The 27,482-nt window shown below is 42.1% G+C and overlaps 1 protein-coding gene across 4 annotated transcripts in view; it reads right to left on the bottom strand.

Moving 5' to 3' along the window:
* AMBRA1 (autophagy/beclin-1 regulator 1) overlaps positions 1 to 27,482 on the bottom strand; it is a 154,981-nt gene that overhangs the window by 99,488 nt on the left and 28,011 nt on the right. For all 4 annotated transcript variants that reach the window (XM_014950364.1, XM_014950367.1, XM_014950365.1 and 1 more), the window contains 2 exons: positions 16,851 to 16,937; positions 8,939 to 9,121 (listed from right to left, as the gene is read on the bottom strand). In XM_014950364.1, the coding sequence (XP_014805850.1) occupies positions 8,939 to 9,121; positions 16,851 to 16,937 (270 nt within the window). The remainder of the gene's footprint in view (positions 1 to 8,938; positions 9,122 to 16,850; positions 16,938 to 27,482) is intronic.

Raw genomic sequence — 27,482 nt, 5'->3', positions numbered from 1 at the left:
TGAAGTACTGGTGAAGACCCAACGCTCTATTTTCTATTTAGTGAAAACTGGCCATAGACTCATTAGCTAATGATTTGCAATGAAGAGTTTAATTAACATAACCTGGCAAAGCAAATCCCTCAGAGTGCGTGTGTCTACATTAAAAAAACCCCCAACATACCTCTTCTGCAAAGCAACCCAATAACCTTGCAAAAGTAAATGAAACAAAAATGTGCTCCAGCAAGTGCTATTACAGGGCAAAAAAGGTGTCCTGTTATGCCCTTTGTTATAAGCTCACCAGCAAATATGACCAGCACAGGGGAAACTTCTGCAGTGCAAAAATAATAATGAAGGAACTAAGCAATCCATTGAGCAAGACGTAGGGAAAGAATGAGAAGTAAGCAGCATGGAAGGTAAAGCACTAATTTGCCTCCGGAGGAAAATTGCAAGAACCAACAAATGGTCAAAACAACTTGAAAGGTCTGGCTCCAAATTCAGGTTATTCATAATTTGTTCAGACACCAGCGTGGGACAAATCGAAACAGCGATAGGGAGAGGAAGAGTTGCTAAGGGAAAAGTAGCATTAGCAGCAACACAGAATGGAGCAAGGAAAGAAAGCAATTCCCAAACAGTCAGGAGATTTATGGACCTTTAATAGGGCACGAGAAGGATGAGAGTTTATCCTGAACTGGGTAAAACAGCCAAATCTCTTTGGATTTTTCTGCTATTGTTTTGTTTGCTTGTTAAGAGAAAAGCTGACCAATGTAAATACAATGGAGCAGCAACATCAGCTCTGAAAACAGAGACACAAAACTATACATCCTAAAGTTTGGAGAAAAATTCTTTTTCAGTTGGCAACTTGGCTACGACATTAATAACTGAGTGGATTGTGAGGACAGTCAAGACTGTCAGAAAAGGAAAAAAAAAGCTATGTTCTGCTTTTCTATTTTGGCAAGAATTCTCTTTAATATTTAGAGATTGTTGTATCAGGAAGTGAAATTAAACACACAGCATGGGATTTCTACTGCAATCTGTTCGTCTAACTGTTCCCACTGTAGTCAATATTAAACCTCCCACTGACTACTCTGCCAATAGAATTAGGTCAACAATGACCATTTTGAAAAGCCATTTAATTATCAGCACCAGCACCAGTAAGCCACGCAAGTTCATAAGAATCAAATTATATCAGACCAAGCCAATTGTTCCATATTTTCACCATGTTACAGTGTTTCGTGTGATCCAATTTAAAACACTAAATCAATTTCTACTGTAGGGGTTAGAGACTTATATACAATAGAAATGCTAAATAATTGGTTAAGTGGCATCTCCTAATATCCTTAAGGGCTGGCACTGGATTCAGTTACACCATCTTGGCGTTACAGAAAAAATAACATTTCCTCAGTACTTCAAACATGAAGTATCTCCACTTACTTGCTATCAATTTTTTTTTAAGACTGCAGGAGGTTACTTCTGAGCAGACAGCACAGAGGGCAGGAGTAGCAAAAAGATCATATCAGGAGTTCAGAGGAGGTTAGCAGAAAATGCAAACTCATTTGGCTTTACAGGTTGGTCTAGTCTGACCCCAGATCCTCTAAAAAAGGTACAAGGAGGATGTCACATTAAACTAGCCATACTAAAGAAGAAATAGATCCTGAAATCTTGCACTTCTCAGGATTCACTGCTGATTTAGATGAAAACAGATGACATATAACCTGAGAAAGGTGTACTCACAAGAGCTGCATAGGACTACAAAACAAAGTGTGTACTGTGTTTTACAAAGGATACGTGTACTCACAAGAGCTGCATAGGACTACAAGACAAAGTGTGTACTACATTTTTACAAAGGATATAGAAGTAGGATAAAAGGTGGTGAGGGGAATATTACGTTTGCTGGTGCTTCCAAGAATGCATCAATCACTTTTCAGCACCTTCCTGATGAGTAAGGGACATATAGTGCTGGGAACACCACAACAGAAAGTTAACTGCCAGCTTTAAAATTGAGAAGAGCAGCAAATACCAGAAAATATTAAAACTTTAGTTTTTCCTCTGTCTGATCCCACAACATCCTGAGCATCTCCTACAAATGAAGTTAGGGAAAACTGGGAGCATTTCTAGGAAATAAACCTCTCAGAGACGTAAACATAAAATAAACAAAACATTGACATTCTGAATATTTCAGGGAGACACAGACATCCTAGAAGACAAACTTGAAGTTGGTTGTAACACTGCAGAGAAATAGCTGGAATAGTATCTCCTGGATCAGTAGGACTAGTCTCTCCCAATTAAAAAAATACGGATTCCATCCAGTATATGCTACCTGACTCACAGTCCTGAAATTGTGGAAAAGTTGTAAACTCAACCCAGAAAAAGGGAACCAACCTATTTATTTCTCTGAGTATAAGGGTATCTCACCTAACAACAGCATCACGTTCAAGAGAAAAGATTCAAGACAACTGACTTATCTCTGAGCAGAGACTTTTTTTCCACAAATAGACACAAATAAGCGAGTCAGGAGCACTGGTCCACAGGGTGCAAGTATTGACATCCACAGACATTAAAACAACAAAAACACTAATTTAAAGGAATATATATCTAACCTGGTAAAAATGAAAGGTATAAATATAAATTTATCTACCCATCTTTGAAGGATATGACCATTACTGAAGGAGAAGTATCTAAGGCAGAACAGAAGGAGACAAGAAGAAACAAGAAAATTTAAGCAAAAAGAAGCATCTGCTACACAAAAAGCCTTTCCTGGCCCTAATGCATTAGGATCGTGGAGCAAACTCCCAAGTGTAACACTGGAAGCCAAACAAAATTGAAGTATAAAGATATTAGAGAAACTGTAAAGAGCCATGCTGCCCAGCTGGGGAGACGGGAAGCAGAACAGATTTTTAACATGTTAAGTACAGTAATTGATAGAGAAGTTGGGTAAGTCACCCAAGACATGGTGCCTTTCCATCCTCCTACGTTCTTCAGAAGGCTAAAAAGCCAGTCTTTCACTAGGAGCTTTTTCAAAGAACCACTGAAGAAAACTTAGTTCTATTTATCAGCTAAAACTTCCTATAAAACAGCAGAGCCCTGAGTTACTAATGGCTCTCCTGACCAGAGGGAAACAAACCCCCCAGCCTTGATTACCTCTCAGAGGGCTGTTCAGGCAAAAATGTATTTATAAGATTAAAAATGGCACTTGAGACGATGAAGTGTTTCAGAGAAGCATCACATAAGAGAGGATTTACCACCTGGTCAACAAACAGCAGCACTTGCCCCTTAAATGCCAAGGATTAATTGCTTTAGAGAAAGACTGATTTGAAACCTGAACGAAGCACGCGTTCTTTATCTATGAGCAGTATCCAGTTGTCTCTATTTTAATCACCTCACTACGTGGTGGGCTCACAATTTGATGACATGTTTTAGAATAAAACTGATACACTACGGTGAATCATAGGAAAATAGGAACATCAGAGGCCAGACAAAGGTAGAGAATCCCTACTCCCCAGCCTAGACCTGGTACGTGAGTATTAAGAAAACCACTGTATTCAGTGTTTTATACCAAAAAAACAGAGGAACCAGCACTACAGCTACCCTTCCTCTGAGACCCCTTAAAGAGCCATTCTTAAATACTCATTCAAACATGAGCATAACTAGGGTAAACATCAGTATGGCTAATTCTAACCACTTAGAAACATCACAACTGGTGCTCATGGAACACGGTTTCACTGAATTTCACTGAATTTTTAGAGTTGGAAGGGACCATAGAGATCATCTAGTCCAACTCCCCTGCCAAAGCAGGATTGCCCAGAGCTTGTCAGAGCATGTTACTCAGGACGGCATCCAGGCGGGTCTTGAAAATCTCCAAAGAAGGGGACTCCACACCCTCCGGTTCGTAGCGTAAGCATAGAATCAGCTCCCCCATCAGGCTTCAATATTGGAAAAAAGTGTCAAAAGTAAGCACCAACTTTTCCTTTTTTCTTTCATTTTTATAATCTATTGCACTGTTACGCTACTGCTCTTCCAATGAAAACGTAACTTCACAAACAGTGCTTAGGTGTTAGACCTACAGGCTTGAAGAAGGTTAACCACAGCAACAGAGTAGTGACAGCTTGCTTCCTAATCACTCTCATTAATACCAGACGTCATCTACTAGGTGACCTAGTTTGACTTCAGAGTTTCACAGACACAAAATAAAAGCAAAAAGGGAAACAATGAACACAGCTGATCAGTAGCAGAAAAACTTGGATGAAGGGTACCATCTCGACATCCAAACTGTTTCTGCAAGCCCAGGCAACCAACAAAATGGAATGTGATGTGAGCTGTCCTGGCAACTGTCATCTTTCAAAAGGCACTCATTCTTTCACCGCCCTGCTATGAAGACACTTGCCTTGCTGGAATGTGACTTAATGGTAAAACAACATTATTGCTGGAGAGGTTAGCAATATCCTGCAGAACTGCTGCAAGGAAATAGTCATCGCCTGTCACCGCATCCAGGCAGTATTATTAGACATTAAGACCAAGATAAGGGGAATATAAAAGACTGTCACAAAAGATAAAGATAAAAAGAATAGGGAAAATGAAGCTGCAGGCTACTATGAGTAGATCACAAGCCAAGCTAAGACTCTCACTAATCCTTGAAAAATGCAGTTCAAAGAGTAGATTCAATATCATTCCCATTCATCCAGGACTTGTTAGCGTTCTTAGCCTGCAACTGTGTTTAAGATGATGAATATAATTAACATAAATTGCTACGTATCTGGAAGCAACATCCCAGTGCTTACTACTCCAGAAACCTATAACAAAGATGAAAAAACCCAACACAAAGTGACCACCAAGTTCCACTAAATTCAGGTCTGCCTTGAAAGCTAGTTTTGAGAAGGTCCACCTTCCACCTTCCACCACCAACAACGACACAGAGCCTCATGACCCAGGAAACAGCACCAAAACCACAGATAAAGGGGCTCTGGGAAGAAAACAACAAAGGCAGGTACGTACAACAAATAGCAATCCTGCTTTTATTATCTTTATCAGAACTTAAATAACAACTTGCTAATGAGAATATTATTTGTAGCTGCTCAAGGAAGAGAGACTGATAAGAAACTCTCCCATCTAAGACTTCCAGAAAGAAATTGCTGCTTTTTCTGCAGCACACTGATGTGTCATGGATCCTAAAAATCCATTTCTATCACCATTTAAGGGACATGAAGAGCCTGTATAGATTCTCACATCTCCTACCACGTCTTTTGTTAACCTTAAATGTAAACATCTGGATGGTAAGGATTAAAATGAAAACAACCCAGCCTAATTGCTTTTAGAAACCTTGTGGTTCAGATATCCTACCTTTCTACCACTACACCAAAAGGCTACCACTGATCAAGTAATTTGTCTTGCCCATCTTCACTATGCCCTATGAGAACTTAGCACGTGGTACCTCATCCATCCTGGGGTGTCAGCTTAAGCTATAGTCACCCTGCGAGGGGAGTCACCCTCCTTCCTTACCCTCTGGGATTACCTACTCTTCTCCCTCCACAATAACAGAACTTGTCTCGCTGTTCTGGAGCTGTAAATCAAAAGCTCCACACTTACCTCAAGTCTTACAAAAAAAAAAAAAATGATGGATGAAACAAACCTGTATTTGCTCCCACGCTTACTGCAGACAAAAAGGGACATAGATGGCCAGGATTTATCTGCAGAAACACCTTCACATTCTGATTACGGTGATGGATTTAGAATCAGACATGGGAAAAAAAAATCAGCTTGCGATATCCCAGGAGCCCTAAAAGCATCACCCACAGTCTCCAGCATCAAGGCTGTTCTAGACTAAAGGAAGTCCCTAGAAGAGACCCAGTCAAACTTGTTGAAGGAATCAAAAGAAAATATAGCTTAGCTCTATAAATCTAAGTTTACTGTGTGATCCAAACATAAAACAGTCAAAAAAGACCTTGAAACTAGAAAGTTCCACATCTATGCTTTGTCTATAAAGAATCTGTTTTTGCCAGTTATGCTGGAAGACTAAAATGTTGTAATTCTCCATTGAGATTCTTATCCCAGAATATAAGAAGCTGTTTCATTTTAGGTTAGGATTCTGCTAAAGCTAACTTTAAATCCCACTCATATCAATTTATCTGTTAATAACCTAATATTACAATCTGTATATATATTGCAAACAGTATTACTGCTTTCACACAGACATGACTAAGTTTACAGTTGTCAGTTGTATTCAATAAGCAGTAAGATGACAACAGTGACAGGTTAAACACAGGCAGCGCATGGAGAGAGATAACATCTTATTAAACCAAATAACACAGGTACAGCTTGTGTCTCCCTCCTCCTCCCTTGTCCATAAAAGCTGGTGTAACAGAAATATATTACTAATACCTATAAAAAAACCCACTCTGCTTCACAGTATGATACCACCACTACTGCTATTGCTATTACAAACTAAACGTATCAATTAATTCATTCAAATGAGAAACTGAATGGAGAAAATGATACCACTAGACCGACACTCGGGAAGAGAGGCTTTACCTTAAATTTAGAGGCCACGTGCACACAAACAGTGCAGAGGCCAAGTTCTTCATGCCCCTTACTAGGTCATTAGGTAAGCAAAGCTGAAAAGATACAATAATGAATCATAGAGGAGAAAAAAAACCTCAGAACTCCACAAAAGGTGAGAGACAAGGAAGGTTTGCCCAAGCACAGCACTCGCTCCTTGCCCAGAGCCCTGCGAACAGTAAAACTGGTGTTTAATGCCACTTATACCTTTCTCTTGATCTCTATGAAAATGAAAGAGAGAATATTTACCAATTAGATTAATCCGTTTAGAAAAATAAAACACCAAGGCAATTTGCTATGGCTTTCTAATTAAAAAAAAAATATATAAAAAAATCACTGGATTCCAGGAGAAAGGCATGAGCTGCAGAAAACTAGACACAGCAGCAACTCCCTGCCCTACCTCAGACCTGGACAAGCAGGGAAGCCAGAGCATCTATATCAGGCAAGAAAGAAATACATGAAGAAATACACAACTCCTGCAAAGGAGGAAGGATACAGGAGCCAAAAGGAGAAGAGAGAACTCTATATAAGAGATTTCATTGTCAAGTGTCTGCAGAAGAAATGAAATGAGTCACGAGACAAGTTCCAGCTCTACAGATCCCTGCACAGTAGCTCCCTTTAATCAGCCAGGAGAAATAACGAGGCAGAGAAGGAAAAAGACAGTATGGCTTGAATGCACAGACCTGAATTCAATACGAAATATTCAACCAACAAATTCAGCCGCTGCACAGTAAGGAATAAACACTTCTTTTGGCTCAGTGTGAAATAAAAGAGCGCCTTAGCATGGCTGATGGCACTGCATCCCTGACTGGGTGCTCTTACTATGTGAATATTATCTGCAAGGGAACACACTTCTCTGCAGGCATTTGCCTGGTTCTATGAACGAAGAACTTACCATCTTTTCTCATCCCAGCAGAAGCAGCCACCTCAGACGAATGAAACACAATAATGGAAATATTAACAAAACGGGCCCAACAGCCACTCTGTATTTCTCCTCTTTCAGACCACGAAGCTGCGTGGGGAAAGCTACCAGGCAGTGACTCCTCTGCTTTATCTCCCCTCATTTACATCTTACACAAACAAGGCCACGATGACAAGGGAAGACATTCCTCACCCTGTACTTCAGAATATTTAATTGCTGGAGCATGAAATGACAGCTTCACACAACAATATTCCAGCAGGGGAAAAAAAAAAAGTTTACCACGCCTTAAAAAGTCCAAAAGGGATTAGTATCTTGCTTTTCTGAGAAAAGGTAGTGTTACCAGTGTCCTTCATAAAGGGACTTCACCTACAGAAAAGGCAGGGAGCTTTAACATCATGCCATCTCAAGCATGTGCCACTGAAGCAAGTGAACACAAAAGCTCTGATAGTAGCAAAGTTGACAGCATCCTCTGCTGGCAGCAGCAACAAAAAAACCCCAGATTTTTGAGGAGTTCACACCTCCTATGAAACTCATCTCCCTAGACTACTTCTATGCCCGTGCCCAGAATCATCCTATGCTTTAATCACAATATACACAAAGGGAGAAAAAAATTCAGTGAAATACAGTACTCAGAGAAAATCCCACACTTAAAAGGAAACAACAAAAGACAGACTAGAAAAGGTCATATTTTCTTTTCTGCTAAAATGGATTTTAATCTAAATTCCTATGCTTTTGGTCTCCATGCCATTGAAACAATCCATTACTGTACTTCCATTTCTGGGAAAGAGTTTGCAATACATTTGTTTGCTGGGATTACTCTGGGTATGACTAGAAGTTCAAAAGCAGATGTTGGAGAGCCAAATTCAAAAACTCCTCAGAAAGAAATGCAGTGTCTTACAGGAGTGCTCTTCTAAAGTGTGGATGCAGGACCATTCCTCACTTTGACACTGGAGGCCATTTGCTCTCCTTAGAGGAAACTAAGCCTTAACACAGATTCACAATCACCAACTATTCCACAAAACCAATCCTAAGAATTTCAGCTAATTTGACAAAGTCGTACAGATAGAGCAAGTAAAATTAACAGAACATGTCTGGTTGTGTCCTACAGCCTTAAAATAAAGAATTAAGTCCTGCAGAACCTCTTAGTGGTTCCTGTTCTGTTTCAAGATTTGAAGGCTCTAATAAAGTCTTGGCTCCCCATCTGTTCAATTGGAGAATAAGATTCTCCTTTTCTTTATTTAACCAGTCTTTTAAATCTGTTTGAGATGGCCTGGTGTGTTCGAGGTAGCCTAAAGCATCCTTAATTTTCATAACAGGAACAACAAGGCCCATTTGTAGCAATCACTGCTCTAATTATTGATTGAATGACTTAACCTGTTTCTACAGGAAGCCTGAGATGTCTTTGATTGGTAAACGGTAGGAAGCCACAAAGCAGTCTTATGCTGGCTACAGGCTCAAGCAAGAGGGCAAGAGAGCATGCACACTTACTCAAAATCTTCAAATTCCAGATCGTTTCCTTCTACGGATGGGCTTGAGTTCTCTGAAGTGGAAGAAGAGGAGGAAGAAGAGCGGAGACGGTTTTGTTGGTATCGCATAGAGCGCTGTCGAATACTGTCCCTCCGGGAAAGGTACTGGATCATCCTCTGAGCATAATATGCAGCAGGAGACAACCTGAGCGAGAGACAGATACACAGACACTCGTTACACAAGTACAGAATGACAACCAGTCCCATTTTTCCTTTGGAGCTCCAAGTGCCAGGACAGCAGCAGCATATCACACCATCAGCTGTGTGCATTCTATCCGTGAGTAAGACACAGTAAATAAAGAAAGTAACTAAAAGTAATTTTCCCTTTATACACTACACTCCCACGTGATTCCCTTGCTGTGCAAACAGAAGCACTTCCACAGTACCTACAGACAAAAAGCTCATCCACAGCACAGAGAAGTTTGCTTCTCAGGACTTTTTGGAGCCTGTTGTTTCATTGATGACCAGTTCACACAACTAAACTCCAGCAAACATCCCCAAGAAGAACCAAGCTCACTCCCAACCTGAACTCTGCTTGCAATGCCAACCAGCAGCAATGTTCAAATAAATATTGAAGGAAGGTGCTGTTTGTTTTGAGGGTACTTATGGAGCACCATAAAATATCAAGCAGGAGAAAGAAAGGTTGAACAGCTTTGTTTAACTACTTTCTAATCCAAATGGTTGGGATTTCATCAGATCCACTAGACTTATGTTAAGAGAAGCATTAAAAGCCTTGGGTCTAACTACTTTGTAATCCAAATGGTTGGGATTTCATCAGATCCACTAGATATATGTTAAGAGAAGCATTAAAAGCCTTGTCCCACCTGAAAGAAAACCTTTTCCTCTGCAATTAACTCTTAACTTGCTCTCATGCATAACTTGGGCTTTGCATTAGCTATTACCCCTTTCCTTGATGCTAGACAAGTAAAAACACATTCTCTTCTCCTACCCTGCATATACCCATAGCTCCTACCATAGCTATTACCCCTTTCCTTGATGCTAGACAGGTAAAAACACTTTCTCTTCTCCTACCCTGCTCCTAGCGTGTGCTTTCTGTGACACAATTCCTCAGTATTGAAGTCCAGACACCTCAAACGCTTGAATAGTCTTTAGCTGTTGGCTTAGATTTGAAATTTAATTTGGGGAGGCAGAAGGGGAGATGACAACAACCCCTCCCAAGTAATTAAGACATTAAGTTGTCTATTGCTTTCGCTTCTGGCTCCCTCCCTACCCCCCACTTCCATATATGTGTTTGCATTTTTACGATGCTGGGAAGTGCCAGCTTGATAAGTTGAACTGAATGAAAAAAGAACTAAATCAGTCTCATTTCCTGCAAAGGGACCACAGGCAAGATAACAGAGAGAGGGGCCTAATTTTTAATCTACAAATGAAAGCGTGAACAGCTTTAAACAAAATAAAACAAAAAACCTCAAATAAACAGTGAGTTCTAGGGGATAGTCTAGAGATGAAAATATACTCATTTGCAATCACAAAGAGAGGTAGCCTGTCAGCCTTACAGAAGTGCTACCCATCTTCAGAACACCGTTTCGAGCTAAATTTGATTTACAGTGGACCTCACTGTCAGCCATGAAGACTCTTAAGGATACATTCAATTTTACAGTGACAGATACCACATAGTTTCACTGTGTGAAACTCCAACCAGTGACAAAAATGCAATAATCATCACTGATCATATGATTGTCACAAGATTTTTTATTTTTTTCTCCCTTCCAGAGCTGTGCTGATTCTATGGGAATGTACTGGGAGTAAGGTTCTGCTTATATATGGCTAAGTTTCACATCCACAACAACATAAGCAGCAAACAATCAGACCAGATCTGATAGCAGTGCTCTGCTACTATCCCTAAAGTCATATTTTAATGGAAAACTACATTTAGCAGCATTTCTAGAGACTGCTCTCTAGAGCAGCATGAAAGAAATGTGCTAATTCTTCAAGGGATAGATTGTTTTAATGGTGTTTTGGCTGCAGACACCCATCAAGGACAGTCAATCTCCCATTCCACAATACACTCAGGGAGTATACGGAAAAGAGAAGGTGGCAAGAAAGATGGAATTAGAAGTCAAGTAGACACTAAAAGAGAGTCTTCCCCAAAGTAAGCTCCCTGTACCCTACCAGGCTGCCATCCTGGCAAACAGGCAAGTTTAGTAGACAGGCTACAGGCTCAGGGGTCTAAAAACTGATCTAAAACTGTCAATAAGCAGCAAAAGAGTAAGGGGAACCACACGCTCAGTTTGTTTTGGATTCCTCCTAGACCTTTTATGCACTGTTTGATGAGTTAGAGCTGTTTGTGCTTACATAACATGGAAGGCTGCACTGTGCAAACACAGCACTTGTCCCTACTCCCCCAAAGACTTAATAGGCCAAGTATAAAAAAGCAAAGCACTACAGCAGTGCACTCATAAACGAGGAGTTGTTCTCTTCTTTGGCCTTTTCCATAAGCCAAAGCCTCTGTGTACACCCAAAAATAAGTCTCTCATCGTATGTGCATGTAGAGAAAGCAAAGAAGAGAGAAACAAGGCAACACTGGAATACATGAGCAGTGATCTCAGCAGCCCACCCTAATATCACACCAAGGGTGATTTTTAAAGAAGGACATGAAGAATGCATTTTCACAGACATTCAGTCTTCTCAAACGATGCAGCACATTGCAAGAAAAACCACAGCGATACTTATTAGAAGAATAAGAAAGAGTAGGCAATAAAGACTGGCCATAACGGATGGTGAGATGCCAGATTCAACTTCTTGACAGCACGTGGAACGCAGACCGGATAGACCGTGAAAAAAGATTGCCAAAGAGAAGACAAGAAGCTTACATTTGATACACAGAGATAAAGGCATGAGGGATAAAATACAAAAAGGCAGGGGAAAAACATATTTAAAGCAATGGGCAAAGGAATTAAATCTTTGCAGGTGAGTGCATGCAGGGGAAAAAAATAAAATAAATGTATTTGTCAGGCTGTGTCTGTCTTTGGAATAGAGTTACGACACAAACCAGAACCAGAGCTGAGAGCCAGCTTCAGAGATTTAACTGTCCTGGAGGGAGGAGAAGGTTGCTTTGCAGCATAGAACAGACATTGGAATGGGCTGCCCAGGGAGGTGGTTGAGGCACCATTCCTGCAGGTGTTCAAAAGATGGACTGATGTAGTGCTGGGAGGTATGGTTTAGTGATGGTGTTGCTTTTTGTTTGTTGTGTGGGTGTCTATTTTTGTCAAAGTTCAGTTGATGGTTGGACAAGATGATATTTAAGGTCCCATCCAACCTAGAAGATTCTGTGATTCTGTGATAGAAACACCAGCTAACATTAAACAAACCTCTTCAGATGACTCAGCTATTGAACACAAGTGTTAAACCAGCTCCTGACCAAAATTAGTCTGTTTGCTGGCTCAACACGTGCCTGTCACAGCAGGCTGCCCCGGCCACTTCTCTCTCCCCTCTCCTTCTAACAAAGGAGGGACAAAACACGAGACACAGGTTATCAGTAATCCTTACACCAAGCTTGTGTTGATAGGACAGCAGGCTGTAAAATAAAATAAATGTATTTGTCAGGCTGTGTCTGTCTTTGGAATAGAGTTACGACACAAACCAGAACCAGAGCTGAGAGCCAGCTTCAGAGATTTAACTGTCCTGGAGGGAGGAGAAGGTTGCTTTGCAGCATAGAACAGACATTGGAATGGGCTGCCCAGGGAGGTGGTTGAGGCACCATTCCTGCAGGTGTTCAAAAGATGGACTGATGTAGTGCTGGGAGGTATGGTTTAGTGATGGTGTTGCTTTTTGTTTGTTGTGTGGGTGTCTATTTTTGTCAAAGTTCAGTTGATGGTTGGACAAGATGATATTTAAGGTCCCATCCAACCTAGAAGATTCTGTGATTCTGTGATAGAAACACCAGCTAACATTAAACAAACCTCTTCAGATGACTCAGCTATTGAACACAAGTGTTAAACCAGCTCCTGACCAAAATTAGTCTGTTTGCTGGCTCAACACGTGCCTATCCCAGCAGGCTGCCCAGGCCACTTCTCTCTCCCCTCTCCTTCTAACAAAGGAGGGACAAAACACGAGACACAGGTTATGAGTAATCCTTAAACCGAGCTTGTGCTGATGGGACAGCAGGCTGCGTTTGACAACACCACAGGAGACAAATTAACCTAGTCTGAGGTGACCAGGCCCCTTTTACCAGAGCAGATGGTTCAGAGGAGAAGAGGCACAAAACAAGGCAGCGAGTGGGGGAAATGCTGTGGTGCAAAAACCAGAACCAAGCAGCTTCTGTCTCATCCAACCAACCACATCAGCAGGAGACAGAGCCTTCGCTAGGCACCCAGTGCTGCTGGCTGGCCAGTGAGAAGTGGAACTGAGGGAAGGATATGTTTTGCTACCATGAGTAAAGTTCAAGTATCTTGCTTTAAATGGCATCCTGAATAATAAAGACCAGGCTACTACAGTGTCCTCAGCTACAGCCAGATATCCAATCCAGCTGGCTGGATTTATGGACAATATGAAAATATTAATTTATATTTTTTTTAAACACAAAGGATACTTCTTTCCACCCTCCCCCTTTTTAGTATCTTCTAAGGAAGTAATTTCAAAAAAAAAAATTAAAAAAATCACAAGAACGTCATCTGGACAATGTCTAGACCTAGTTCCCCAAGGCAAACACAAGAATTGGTGTATCTGCACTCAAGAGCACTGTGCCCAAGCTGTGCAGACCCCCAAGCTTCCTATTTCAGACGTACTGACACTGCTCATCAACCCTGGCTTGATGTTGACGGCCAGGATGTTGACTGACTTTACAGCTCACACCTCTAAATCGCTTTAAAACATGTCTGCTGACTGAGAGGTGTTACCTGATTGGTGTCATTCATTTCCTTGGTGATATCTAAGGTGGCATACATACCACCAGTCCTTGAGCTGAAGGCAATGCTGGTAGCAGCCACCAACTTTTGGTTGCTTCCATTCCACTCAAGCCTTCAACTTAAGGCAACATTCAGCCCAAGGGTCTCTTTCCCGGTAACTTTCTAGCAGCTTAACTTTTTTTCCTGGAGATATATCTACCAAATACCCTTGTGATGCTTTATATATGCAGTCTGGGAGCATCTTTTTGAGAATTTCTATTAAAAAAAAGTTATAGGTGTTCTTTGGTGACAGCTTTATTTGATCCCTCTGCAGATTGTTTTCTGAAAGTACATATGGAAACTGTGGAGAATGACAGAACAGCCAGGCTGACCTTAGAGAAGTTCAGCAAGGCCAGTGAGATAGACTGCTGCAGTCTACAGCAGAATATTCATTCTAAATCTGAGGAAACTTAAAAAAAAAAGTTTCCCCTGCCTCCCTCCTGACCTACGTTATTTAAATATAGCTCTGTTACAGAAAGTAGATGCAGAAACAAAACTAACATACATACACTCTTAAAAATAAATTCTTCAGACCACAGAGTTTAAAAAAAAATAAATAAAACCAAACAAACTCCATTAGAGACAACTTGGTCTTAAAGAATCATAGAATGGTTCAGGTTGGAAAGGACCTTAAAGATCATCGAGTTCCAACCCCCCTGCCCTGGGCAGGGGCACCTCCCACTAGACCAGGAAGTATATATACTTTTAATATATATTTAAACACACATAAACACATAGATGTTTGTTAATTTCACCTTTGTTTCACTTTTCCACTTTGTTATTTAAGAACAGCTGACGGTCATAGCTTTCTGCTACAAACTTAGGATGTTACAGAAAGAACTCAGAATGCAATAGCACTCCTCTTAACCACATCCCTAATTTCAAACAAGTTAAAGGGATGGTTAAAAAGACCCTACTAGCTTAGCACACCAGTAAGGTTTATGGAGGAAGGCTGATCTTACCCCACTCAAACTCTGAGTGCCGATTATGCATCTATAAATCTCATCCTCTGAAAAGGACTGACACTTACTGGAATATATTAACACTCTTAAGAGAAGTTTCACCACTCAACTTTTCTTTTAAAGCTCCTTATAAACTCAAGCTACTGTAGCTTCTACCACAGCCTGGAAACACTTGGACTGTCACATGAAGAGCACTGTATCAGTTCAAAAATGGCTTCAAGTAGAAAAATATTTTTGACAATGGTCCTTATGCTAGGCAATGTCTCAGGCAATGATCCTTTTTCATTCATCTTAGTGAGTTTCATCATAGCAGACATCTCACATAAGGGGAAAAAAACCCCAGAATTCAGTAACCCAGGCAGGCACTCCTTTTCTTTTTCAAGAGGCAGCTCCCAGAGAGGCAGAATCAGTTCTTACATCACTGCTCAATAAATCTGCTTTGGGTTACACATTCCAGAAATAAGGAATGGTGCACTTCCAGCCATTTAGCAGCTCTTGGCATTCATAAATTGACCTGAATGTAGTAACATCTTTTAATTAGCATTTGTAAAATATCATTTTCATCTTTCCAGGTAAATCAATCCCTTTACCTGTCATTTAATCAATTGCCATTTAGAAAGCTTTTAAATTTATCAGCATCATTCTGACATGCAGCTGCCAAGACCTTCTGCAGTTACCCAAGTTGGTTTCCCGATGACCTTATGTAAAGGTAGCACACTCCACCTTATTTCCACCTCACTAGTTTTATTTACATCATTCCTGAGCCTTTGAATTATCTTTACAAAGCAACTTTCTTCGCAATAACTGGGGAATAAAAAAAAAAAAGCCTAATATAGGATTTCACCTCTACAAGTCCTTATCTGCAGAGACAGTTAGGGAAGAGCTGTTTACCAGCATAGTTATACCATGTGGCCAGGCTGAAACACACCCTTTTATTTCAGAACTTGTACTTAGAGCATCATCTGTATAAAAATGCAGATGTTGTTGTTAATGATGCAAAAACGAATGAGATTTAAAAAAACCAACCAAACAAAAAAACCACCACCCTCCTTCAGCAACTTAAATGTTTAATTTTCATACACTGGTACTTCTGTACTCTCCCTTACAGTAAATCCTAGTAGCCTTTCAAACATGCAGCTACGCCAGAAGTTCCTGAAGAGGCTAAATAAGATATATTTTACACTTACTGAAATTTCTTCATTCATGGTTTTGTTAAAACCATCCAAAGAAAGCTTATTTGTCACGATTTATTCTTTGAAAGCTTCCAAAGCTGTTTGCCATTCACGATTCTATCATTTCTTGTGACAGAGTCTGTGGGTCACATTATCCCATCTGTTCTTTATAATACACTAAGCAGAAATCGCAAAAGATCACTCCTTTCCATTTTTGATAACTCTGCAATGTTTGCTTTTTGTAGTCCTCTGAAACACTCCCACATTTTCTGGAGATGAAGCAGCACTACAGGTGTTTCTATGTCTAATGTCAATGATTCATGACTCTTCAGAAATAACTGTCAGTATTTTGCTCTTAGTTAAGTATACTTAATGTCCTGGTTATGCTCTCTCATGTAGATATTATTAATGGAGAAATTCCACTCTTCCAAGCATGTTGTCTGCTCATATTAGCTCCTAACTGCCTTTACTGCATTCTCCCTCACTCCTCTATAGACCATTTGTTTTCCTTCATTTTTCTTCAGAAGTGATTTCAGATTTATTGATATCATCTCATTTTCTGTTGGACCTGCTTGCCACCTAGTGTCCTCCATCCCACATGATTTCAGGAATCCTTATGTGCTTACTTAACAGCAATTTCTTCCCCTTTTCCTCATTTTCTTTCAGGCTTAACACCATCTTCTCATTTGGTTTGCACCCTGCCCCCATGGCAAGTCATTGAGAAGGAGATGGGCCCAATAATAGAACCATTCCTAAAGGGTTCAGTGTGTTATACCAAAGTTATGCTTTTGTCTATGAAACTTAAATACCTTTAGATTGCATTTAGCTCTTACCTGGCTGGATCTGGGTAGATTGGGTGTTCCCGGGACCCTGCTCCATCATAGCGAGATAATGAAATGAGGGAAGACTCCAGCAATCTCCTAGAAAGGAAAAACAAATGACCAAGTCAAAGACCATTCGGGAACATCCCTCCTGTTTATGCCCTACTTTCTGAAACCTCTTAAGACTATTTCTATCATCAGTGCAGAGAATTCTGCAACATACTGAACCATACTGAACAGCTAAAGTGTTTTCACTCCACATCTATTCAAAGTGTAATATTTTCACTGCACATGACAAAGAACACCTCAAGTAAGGAAGAAGAGTGGTCCCCAACCCGCTTCCAAATTTCAAGAGAAAGATACAGATACTCCTTCTCCTTCAGAGACAAGCCATCCCCTATCTGTCAGGTCCACAAACACGTTGCGTTGGCCATCTGTCAAATTCTTACCTACTCAAAGGTGGCTACACAGGGAACAGGCCAAGGAGCATGGGACAAAGAACACAGCTTGGCATGTGGACTTTAAGGGCACAGCTGGTGTTTATTCACACTAAGATATTCAATCTTAGCCTCCATGCTCAGAAAGAGAGGTTTTCAGCTACCAAAAAGAAAAAAAATTCATTTCCTCTGTACCTTAATCAGCCACAGGGAGAGATACCGAATATTCACTCAAGAAATAAATGTATGCAAATGCAGCCAGACAGCTTGAATATGTGAGAAGCGAGTCTGAGTCATGAAAGCAGCAGCATCAAAAGTATGTAGCAGGAACATGTCCTCCATCCTGGCTTCTACATGTACCTCTAGCTTCTTGTCATAAAGCAGAGGACGGCATTGTTTCAAGACTGACTCATTTAAGCCTGTCACAGCCATTAGATTAACAAGAGAGATGATTTGGGGCGGGCGTGGAGGGTGGAAAAAATCAACCGCCAATGTTTATAAGGCTGCTGAGTTCCCTTTCAAGTCTTTTTGCCTCAGAACTCCTGCTAAATTTTCTTTTCAAGTCTTCGTAACTTAAACGAAAACTGTTGTGGTTTCAAAGTCCAAGAAGTCCAACATCACATCTGTTCTCTTCACACACATGATTGGTGAGACAGATCTGAACCTTACAGTCTTAGCCCCGTGCTCCTCGTTTGCAGTTAGCATTTGGAATGCAGGACAGCAAGCGTCAACACAGGAAGCAGGAAGAAGGATCAGATATAATCCATACCCAACTTCCCATTTCTAGCCAGATATAGACAGTCGAAATGCAAATGAGATGTGTTTTTTTTCCAGCAGCAGCCTCCCCCTCCCCGTCAGGATGTCAATACAACTTTTCACTGCCTTCCAGCATTTTTATTTTTTTTTTAAATTTACTTCAATTTTAGATTATAAATCTAGAAGACAGAAAACAGCAAGAGATTGCTCCAGTTACTTGGAAAGGCACGTGTCAGCTCGAGAGACTCAGTACTTGCTGCAAAGCACTGGGACTCTACAGAAGGCAAGAAATCCTGTCCTCTCCAGCACGAAGTTGCTTGGCAACCATTTGTCTTATTCAAGAACAGCTATTAAATCTCTTAAACTTTAAGATGAATTAGTTCCCCAAGTTACTGAGTCAAAAGCTCTAACCTTCAACGCTGCTAGATAACAGGAATCCCTTGGCCCTCCACAAAGTTATCACGCTCCCACCCTGCCTTACCAAACCCTCTTCTCCAGCTCTAAATACCCAAATCGATATATGCAAGAGCAGCTAATCCAGAAGAAACACTGCAGCAGTTTTATGAGGTATACCTGATGTCCTCTGCCTGTAGAATCATCAAATGATTAGAGTTGGAAGGGACCTTAGAGATCATTGAGTTCCAACCCCCCTGCCCTGGGCAGGGACATCTCCCACCAGACCAGGTTGCTCAAAGCCCCATCCAGCCTGGCCTTGAACCCCTCCAGGGATGGGGCAGCCACAGCTTCTCCGGGCAACCTGAGGTATACTTATCACTGCTTCACATATAAACTTTTAAGCCTTCAGGGTGGGGGCAGACAGATTAAAATTAGCAGAAGGAATATTCTACCTATTCGGTCAGCTGGCCCCTTCCTAAACCACTGGCTCAGAGTTCAGAGACCAGGTTACTGCCACTGCAAAGCCAACATGCTTTTTAGAAGTCTGCTCCTCAGAGCTGCCTGGATGTGCCGAGGCTGTCACCCTGTTGGACCATCCTGTCTAATCACTGGACTTAATGAAGGAGAAAGAGCTCCCAACAGCACGCAGAGCCTGGCAGGGCCACAACCCTACACACAGTAGCTGCCTCCTTACAGGTGTGAGCAACCTACACACAACCCAAGTGGCTTGTTTGATGCCATGTCCCTGCAAAGCCCATATTAAGAGTATCCTCTTAATGTGTACATACAAATAATCACAAGGGAAGATGAGCAGTGTGTGCTGCACAGCCCAGCAGGCTCTGTTAGAAAGGAGTCTCCAGGTATTCTCCAGCCTGTTTCCCTTATCATCTCTGGAAAGGCTGGGAGCTGCCCGAGAAGAGCATTGAATTAGAGGGATCACCTTCAGAAAGCAGCCAGCAGCTGTGCTGAAGGAAATCAGAAAGGTATACCAACCAGAGGGCACCAGAAGGGTGTGGAAGCACCCATTGTAGTCACTCGGTATAGGTTTGCCACGAGTCCTTCTACTTGGCTTGGGAACAGCACTTCAAGGAATCTACACTCCATCTGATCCTTGAAATAAATACTTGAAGAGCCTTGCTCTACCAGGTACCTGGCACCTCAGATGCTGCTCCTTCAGGAGCACCTCCTGCACCAAAAGGGCTCCCTAAAAAGATCAGCAGTTGTGGGGTGCAGGGAGCAGGATGACAAACACACTCCGTTAAACAAAGTCCCCCAAACCCTCTGAGAGGCTGCGCTGCCCCATGTTGAATGGTCCTGGCTGAAACCACCATTCCTGAAGAACCTTCCAAGCCTGCCAAGACCCAGCTCAACTCCTGCACTCTCTCACACTGAGGCACACAAGCCATATATTAGGGCCACACTCAGATCAAGTGGACAAATATAATTCAGTTAACAGCAACTGCTGAAAGCTGTAGCTGATTTTAAGCCGGATTGGTAGTTCTTAATTGTCCTACAACTGCGCCCTCTCAAATCTCAAAGCAAACAGGTGGGTATAAATATATATAGTAAGCAAAAAAAACCAACCAACAAACAAAAAACCAAAACAAGGCAACCTGCAATCTCCTGAGATCCAGATGGACTCTGTGCTTAATGCTCCAGAGAATAACAATATCTGTACTGAAACTAGAGTACAAAACACAAATAAAATCTATTATTTAACTAACTCATTCTCAACTGAGCCCTTGAGACCCTAGTTACGGATCCAAATGCGTTTGGTACTGACAAATGGGTTCAATAATAGATACACTGCTATAATCATCAATAAAGTGTCCCATCTGTGACACTGATAGTGTAACCTACCGTCCCCCAGGAAGGCGCAGAGAAATGTTTTTAAAGTAAATCATGCTGTAGTCTATCAAGTCTTAGTTGCCACATTCAAACCTTCTGCCACCCAAAGCCCCAGAAGAGACACAGACCATTTATTGTAAGCCCAAAGTATAAGGTAGCCCAGTACCCTACCACAGTAAATGCTGAAGTTGGGAGCAATTCTGTTAAGGAGGATAAATGTAATTCATAGATGAATAGAAGCAGCTCTGTTACAGGGAACTGCTAGCCACTAAACATCTAAGCTTCCAACAGAGAGGCATGCAAAGACAGAACAGAAATGCATATTGCTTGCATCTCCTTTTGAAACATTTCAGTAGATTATACTTGACTCTTGAATCCTTTCTGCAGCTACAGCACCCTCTTCCTCTCCCACACCATCCCATTTTTGCTACCCAGATATATAACAGGCTAACACTAGGCTCTGTGGAAGCAATTGCTCCACTGTCTCTGTCTAGACAATATGAAATTGTCACAAATGACATCTAAAGTACAATTAGCAGAGAAACTGCAATTTCCTCCCCCGCTCACAAGGAAAAAAAAAAAATAAAAATCACACATTATCATCCTCCAGGTTGTCAGTCAATGCTGCAAGGATGAAGATTAACTCTGCTCACCCTGAGAGATGCTTCTGGCCCAGCTTGCTAAAATAGGAGGAGGGGGATTGTATTTTTTTTGTTGGTTTATTTTTTTTTTTATTAAAAACTACTACAAGAAGATATAAATTGCCTCTTGTTGAGCAGCATTGAGATCTCAGCAGATTCCTTTTCTGTCAGGCACCAGTAGCTACGGAACCGCCGCTCTACACTCGCTCTGTCACCTCCGCTCTGCAAACAGCAGCAATCCCTTCCAAGGAGGGGGAAAAAGAAGGGAAATCCAAGGTACAGGACACCTTTGGACACGGGAGAGAGAAAGGGAGGTGCACGCACACGAGACACGAGGAGCCAAAAAGGGAAATTTCTCAGGAATGAAGCAGCTGAATGCCAGAAGCTGCAGCTCGAGGGTAAAAAAAAAAAAGAAAAAAAGTCATAAAGCAGCCTCCTCGCAGCGCATCAGCCATTGGACCATACCCACACCCTCCCCACGGGGGCGAGGATCACCACCAAAAGCCTCTTGGGGACGAGAGTGATTCATTTCGGCAGGCTTCAAAAACAGATTTGAGCACAGCAAATGTAACTTCTCAGTAATAAGTTTCTAATTCCTGCAGCGCGGCTTTGATTCCCCGCGGCAGCAGGCGCCTTCCCAGGGAAGGGTCTTCCTCCCCATCCAGAAGGGAGACGCAAACGAAAAGCACTGAGGCTTAGCTTCCTTAAAATCAAAAGGGTGATTAGCCAGCTCTCATCCTCCTGAGCTCGGGCTGCACACCAGAATAAACCAGTAAAATGAAGCAAGCACTCCCGTCTCTCCCAGTCTCAGCCTTTAGCTACGAAGAGGGCCTAAGACACAGCAATTCATTGTTATCCTTTGATGCAGAACTATATATCGACAGCTCTGGCAGCTTCTGTGAGCTTCCTCCTCTGGTTTTATATCTTCCCTGGAAAGGCTTTTATATTCCCTACTGCCCATTTGGAGGTGAAATTACTGCACTGCTCCATATCACATCCCTTTCTCAGCCCTCCGTATCGCAGCCGGCAGACTGTCGTCCCTATGGATGCGCTCCTGCGGTTCCTCATAGGAATGTAAAGAATAGCAAGAGTTTAAAACTAGATTCCCTTACAGCAGGGCAACGTTTAACCTAAAGATAACAAAAAGGCTGCAGCCTGAAGACAGCTGAGTGTTCTCCAGCTCCCCAATAGCACTGTTACCCTCCCTCAAATCCTGAGCGCAATTATTAACTGTTAGCAAGCCCAATTAATTCTTCGAGATCAATTATAGCCTCAATAGAACACCAGAAAACTATTCTAAACAAAAAGCTCAACCAACCAATCCACTGGCTTTCCCTCCCCTTCCCTTTTCCCAGAAGAATAGGGAAAAATCACTTCAGATATCTCTGTATTGTGTTGCCTACTTTCAAAGAGTATTGCCTACATTGCCTACAAAGAGAATGCCTACATTCAAAGAGATTTCAAATTGAAATCACATAAGCAGAAACCATCAAGCATTTTGTTCCATAGCTTCATTTTCCATAAAAGTTTTGTAGTTCTTGTCAAAGAGAAAAACACGATTGCGATCACCAGTTTCATATTCAAGCTTAAAATAAATAAAAAAAAAAGCAATCAGTATGCAGTTCTAAAGATTGCCTGAAAAGATGAATTCTAAAATTAATCCTTAACATAATCCACTCCAATACCTCTAAGCTAACATTTCTAGACTGTTTCAGCTTTCACATGGTTACAGTTAGACATATCTAAGCCCGGCATCAAGACTGAATTAAGACAGGTCACGTGCAGATGACTAGAAGAGATGTCAAACAAAATGGTCAAACTTTTCTTAAGGCAGTTGGAACCATCTACAAGAAATAAATCTCTATGAGAGATTTCACTGCTGATGAAAACCTCAACACTCACTTCTGCACTTCTCCGAGTTAGCTCATCCACCCCCTCGTTCACATCTTTGCCATACTTGTCCTCACCAAGGTGGTTGCCTTTCTTATGAGCATCCAAGCCCTGCTAAGCACTCTCTTCATCACGTTTTTTTTTTTTTTAAGCTATTCCAAATAACAAATGCCTTTTGCAAGAAAATTTCCTTTGTTTAGGGAAAACAGTGACAGCAAAGATGCAATACATGATCACAGACAAGTTCCAAACATGGCTTTTCTAGAAGACTTTGGCCTCTTTGTGAGAAAGAACTTGTGCTAACTCTGAGGGGCAACCAGGGACAGAGAGAGAAGACATCCTTCCCAGCTGGAGGTGTGGAGTTGTCAGAGAAGCAGGTTTGATATAGGACAGAAGTTATCACAAGAAAACATCTTCACCCCTTCACCGATTCTGGGCAAGAATCCTGTCGAAAACAAGCTGTAAGGATTTCTTAGTCAGAAAACACACAGCGTGTCAGGTATTCAGCCAGGACAGGAAGAAGTACATTTGGGAAGGAGAGCAGGGAAAAGGAACACAATTACACAAGAAATAAAGAACTGTAGGTAAGAGTTCAAACATCAGAAACAATCATTAGGATTTGAGTTCTCCTAATCTTGTGATTGCAGGAAGCAAATGTGTTTCAAGAACATGGTTAACCCTTCAAAGTTTACCCACTTCAGTTTATCCAGAAAGTAATACCACATGATCGAGGGGCAATGGCTTCAAGCTGGAGGGGAACAGATTTAGACTGGAGATTAGGAGAGGGTTCTTCACTGTGAGGGTGGTGGAGCACTGGAACAGGTTGCCCAGGGAGGTGGTTGAGGCCCCATCCCTGGAGATATTCAAGGAGAGGCTCGACGAGGCCCTGGGCAACCTGGTCTAGTTGGGGGTGTCCCTGCTGACTGCGGGGAGGTCGGACTAGATGACCTTTGGAGGTCCCTTCTGGCCTGGGCAATTCTATGATTCTATGATGTTATTCCTGCACCTCTGCTCTTGCACTAGGAATTTCAACTTTCCTGATGCCACAGGAGCTACATGGCACCTTTGGAGCTCATCATAGGGAAAGGTCAGTAGTTCTGAGGAAGATGACAGATATTTTTTTTTAAGTGGACCCAAGGTCACACTGTTAATCTATTACTTCACCTGCTGACAAAGGCCATGCATCAGAACAAAAGGTGAGAAGAAGGGCAAAAAAAGACGGTGAGGGGTCTGGAGAATAAGTCTTATGAGAAGAGGCTGAGGGAGCTGGGGTTATTCAGCCTGGAGAAGAGGAGGCTGAGGGGAGACCTTATTGCTCTCTACAACTCCCTGAAAGGAGGGTGTAGAGAGGTGGGGGTCGGTCTCTTCTCCCAAGTCACAGGCGACAGGACAAGAGGAAATGGCCTCAAGTTGCACCAGGGGAGGTTCAGGCTGGATATTAGGAAACATTTTTTCACTGAAAGGGTTCTCAGCCATTGGAATGGGCTGCCCAGGGAGGTGATTGGGCCACCATCCCTGGAGGTGTTCAAAAGACAGGTTGATGTAGTGCTGGGAGGTATGGTTTAGTGGTTGTGATGGTGCTGGTTTGTTGTGGGGGTGTTTATTTTTGTCAGTTAGGTTGACGGTTGGACAAGATCATCTTTGAGGGCCCTTCCAACCTAGAAGATTCTGTGATTCTGTGAGCGAGTATTATGCAGAGGTTCTCATCATAGAGCGCCCAGGGAATGAATGTGTTATTTCACCGGCACATCCACAATGGACATTAAAAGGGCCAAGAGCAGCTATGGCAGCATCGATCAGTTTGGCAATAACTCCAACATGAAAAGAACGATGAAAGATCTTGCCATTTTACTTTGCAGGGGCAAAACTTGAGGGGCGGGGAGAGAAGAAGAAACTCAAATCAGCTCAAGTAATTCCACGTGCTGTTTTGCTCCACAGCAGCAGTTTTATATCAGCGCTCAGAATGGGGCAGGCACCTCAGCCAAGCTGAAGACAGACATCACGTTCCTCCATCTAGACCCTTAACAACACGTGATTGTATCAAATTCAGCTAGAGGGAATCAGTTCCTAGTCATCGTTACGATAACAGGCTGGAAAACATGGCCAGAACATAGTCAGCCTCACACAGCTTTACTCTTCTGAGGGTTTTTCTACCTACCTTCATATGTATAATGTCTGTTTCGAATTCTCCTTGTTCTGGGAGTTCCTAACACCACAGACTGTGTGGACAGCAGAAATCTCTGCTTACCCACGCACGCAGATCTGCATCGGTTTCTGGGATAATTACATAGGGCTCCTGCTTCTCCATAGGGAATTGAAGAGGAGGTGTCTTTCCTGAGGGGGCAGAAGCCTTACCGTTATCTCCACAGGCTTCTAAGGCTACGCAAACAGAGGTCCCACCACACATCAATCACTTGCTTTAAAATGCTCTTGCTCAGGCTGGAGTTATGAAGAGAGTCAGGTCAAAAGATGACCAGCCGGGCAGTTCAACCACTCACCCCAGCCCTCCCACTTCAGGAAAATAAGGGAAAGATTTCATACTAATTCATTTCAAGCAGAAAAATGAGTCAGTTTCCTGGCAGATAATGAACCCTGTTTATTCACAGCCTTCAGTTCCAGCAGGTGCTTTCTCAAGAAGAGCAAGGGAGGGGGTCAGTTACATCATCACACAAACAGCCATTTGGTGCAATCAGTTAAATATGTATGTGGAAAATGTTTAAAATGCATGTTAGCTATTCAACAGACCAGAACAGCTCAACTGGAGAAGTCTAGAGTCATCAGTATTTTGGTTATAGTTATATTACTCAGTCAGATCACAGGTCCCTCTCGCTCCTCTTGCTCCAAGCCCAGCGAGTAGATGGACTCTGCTCTATTCCAAGTTCTCCAGCTCCAATTCTCAAACAAGGAGGGAATAATTGGATGGGGGCACTTTGTCCCCAGGCAAACCACGCTATGTGCATCTATAAAGAGCGTGAAGAATGAGTGCACACACGTAATATATGTAAGTGACTGCACATCTAACGACTAAGGGCTTGTATTAGCATAAAAAAAGAGGCACACTACACTGCCAACATCTCCAACTCCTCCCCACGCACAAGAAAGCTACACAGAGCTGGTAGTTGAGCAAGCAGGCCTGAAATAGAAGGTCTGAGGGCCTGCCCATAACTTGTTTCTTGGCAAAAGGAAAATAAAACAAAACTTAGAGATTGTTTTAACATTACTTATCCAAAGCCAGATGACCTTCAAACCGGGACACCAGACAACAAGCTCTAGGAATCAAAGCTGGACAGTTTAAGCACGTCAAAGACCACCATTAATCATAAACTGAGCATCATTCCCCAGACAGAATACTACAAAGTACACGAACTCCATGGACGTAAGTAAAAATTGGGAACAGGAGCAACTGTTCCAGGTCAAGTGAGGTTGTGTGGACATGCCGCTCACCCTGCAGCAGTTGGATCAGGAGGCCACGGGGAAACCATGTGCAGAAAGCACAGAAGACAGACAACCTAACAAAGGACAGCTTCCAAGAGAGGGAAGCTATTCACACTTCTCCCCTGTCTGTAAGAAAGCTGAGAACTGAGATGTTTTATGGTATCCTCAAATAGACACCCTTTTGAAGTCAGCTGTCTTTCAACTTCTAAGCAATCTGTGTTTAGCTAATGTCTTTGTTGTACGGTCATCTCATGCAGGCTTTTCACAAAAGAAAGAAAAAACAAAACCCCAAACCAACCACATAACCCAACTCAAAAACCAAAACAACCCACCCAACACTAGATCTCATTACTCCTCAGTAGAAGCAAAAAAAGTAAGCCAGTTTGGAAGCATGTACCTCTTCCAACCTCGTTAAGACACATCACTGGAATCTAATTTCTACAAGTTCCCTTGCTGCCATGCTGGAGCAGGCAAACACAAAGCCAAGTCCCAGAACAATCCCATAGACAGACACCCATTTACCTATTTTTTTTATAGGTGAACTCCTCAGTGCTAGGCCTGGACTACCAAAAAAAAACCAAACAGAGGTGGAAGAAGGGGACTAGGGAAACATCATGAAGGTATTTGAGAAAGCAAAGTTATTTCTATACCTGCTTACTTTGCAAGCCGAGCTGCTACAAGAGCAACATGGGGAAGAGAAACTCTTTTCACACGCTACAGTCATTGCTGTATATTTAAATTCAGAAAAAGAAAAGAAGGCTTAAGCCTTTCTGCAACTTTGGTGAAGACTGCACATGCTCGGCTTTCCGAAGTACTCAGGGAAGCTCAGCAGCGGGGAGTGACCTCTATTAGTCACTGCAAGAGAGAAAGCACATGGCATCATTTTTTCCCCCCACCAACGCTCTGTAATGAAGTAAGAGGGCTCCAGCAACCCTACGTTATATTTAAATTAGGAAACCAGCAAAGGCAGGGAGAGGAACCTATATGCAAGAAAACAGGCACCTCCTGCACTTGCTCTTCTACATAACCACCAGCATATTCAAGAGCTTAAACATCTACCATGGTCAGTAAAACAAAGTCTTTCCTACCCACATGGGGACAGAAGGTTGGGTCTGGGAAAAAAACCACAAGGCTGGAAGGGTGGAGCAATAACCTCAGAGCTCACGTAGGCATCAACCGACCACGTAGATATCGTGGCAGCCTCTCCTACAGCTCAGGCTGTGGTTACATTCTCATGATAA

The sequence above is a fragment of the Calidris pugnax genome, unplaced genomic scaffold (genome assembly GCF_001431845.1).
Source record: "Calidris pugnax isolate Ruff unplaced genomic scaffold, ASM143184v1 scaffold68, whole genome shotgun sequence".
In the NCBI taxonomy this organism is placed as follows: Eukaryota; Metazoa; Chordata; class Aves; order Charadriiformes; family Scolopacidae; genus Calidris; species Calidris pugnax.
Note: the sequence above shows the minus strand (reverse complement) of the source record. Positions and strands in the feature narration are given on the sequence as shown.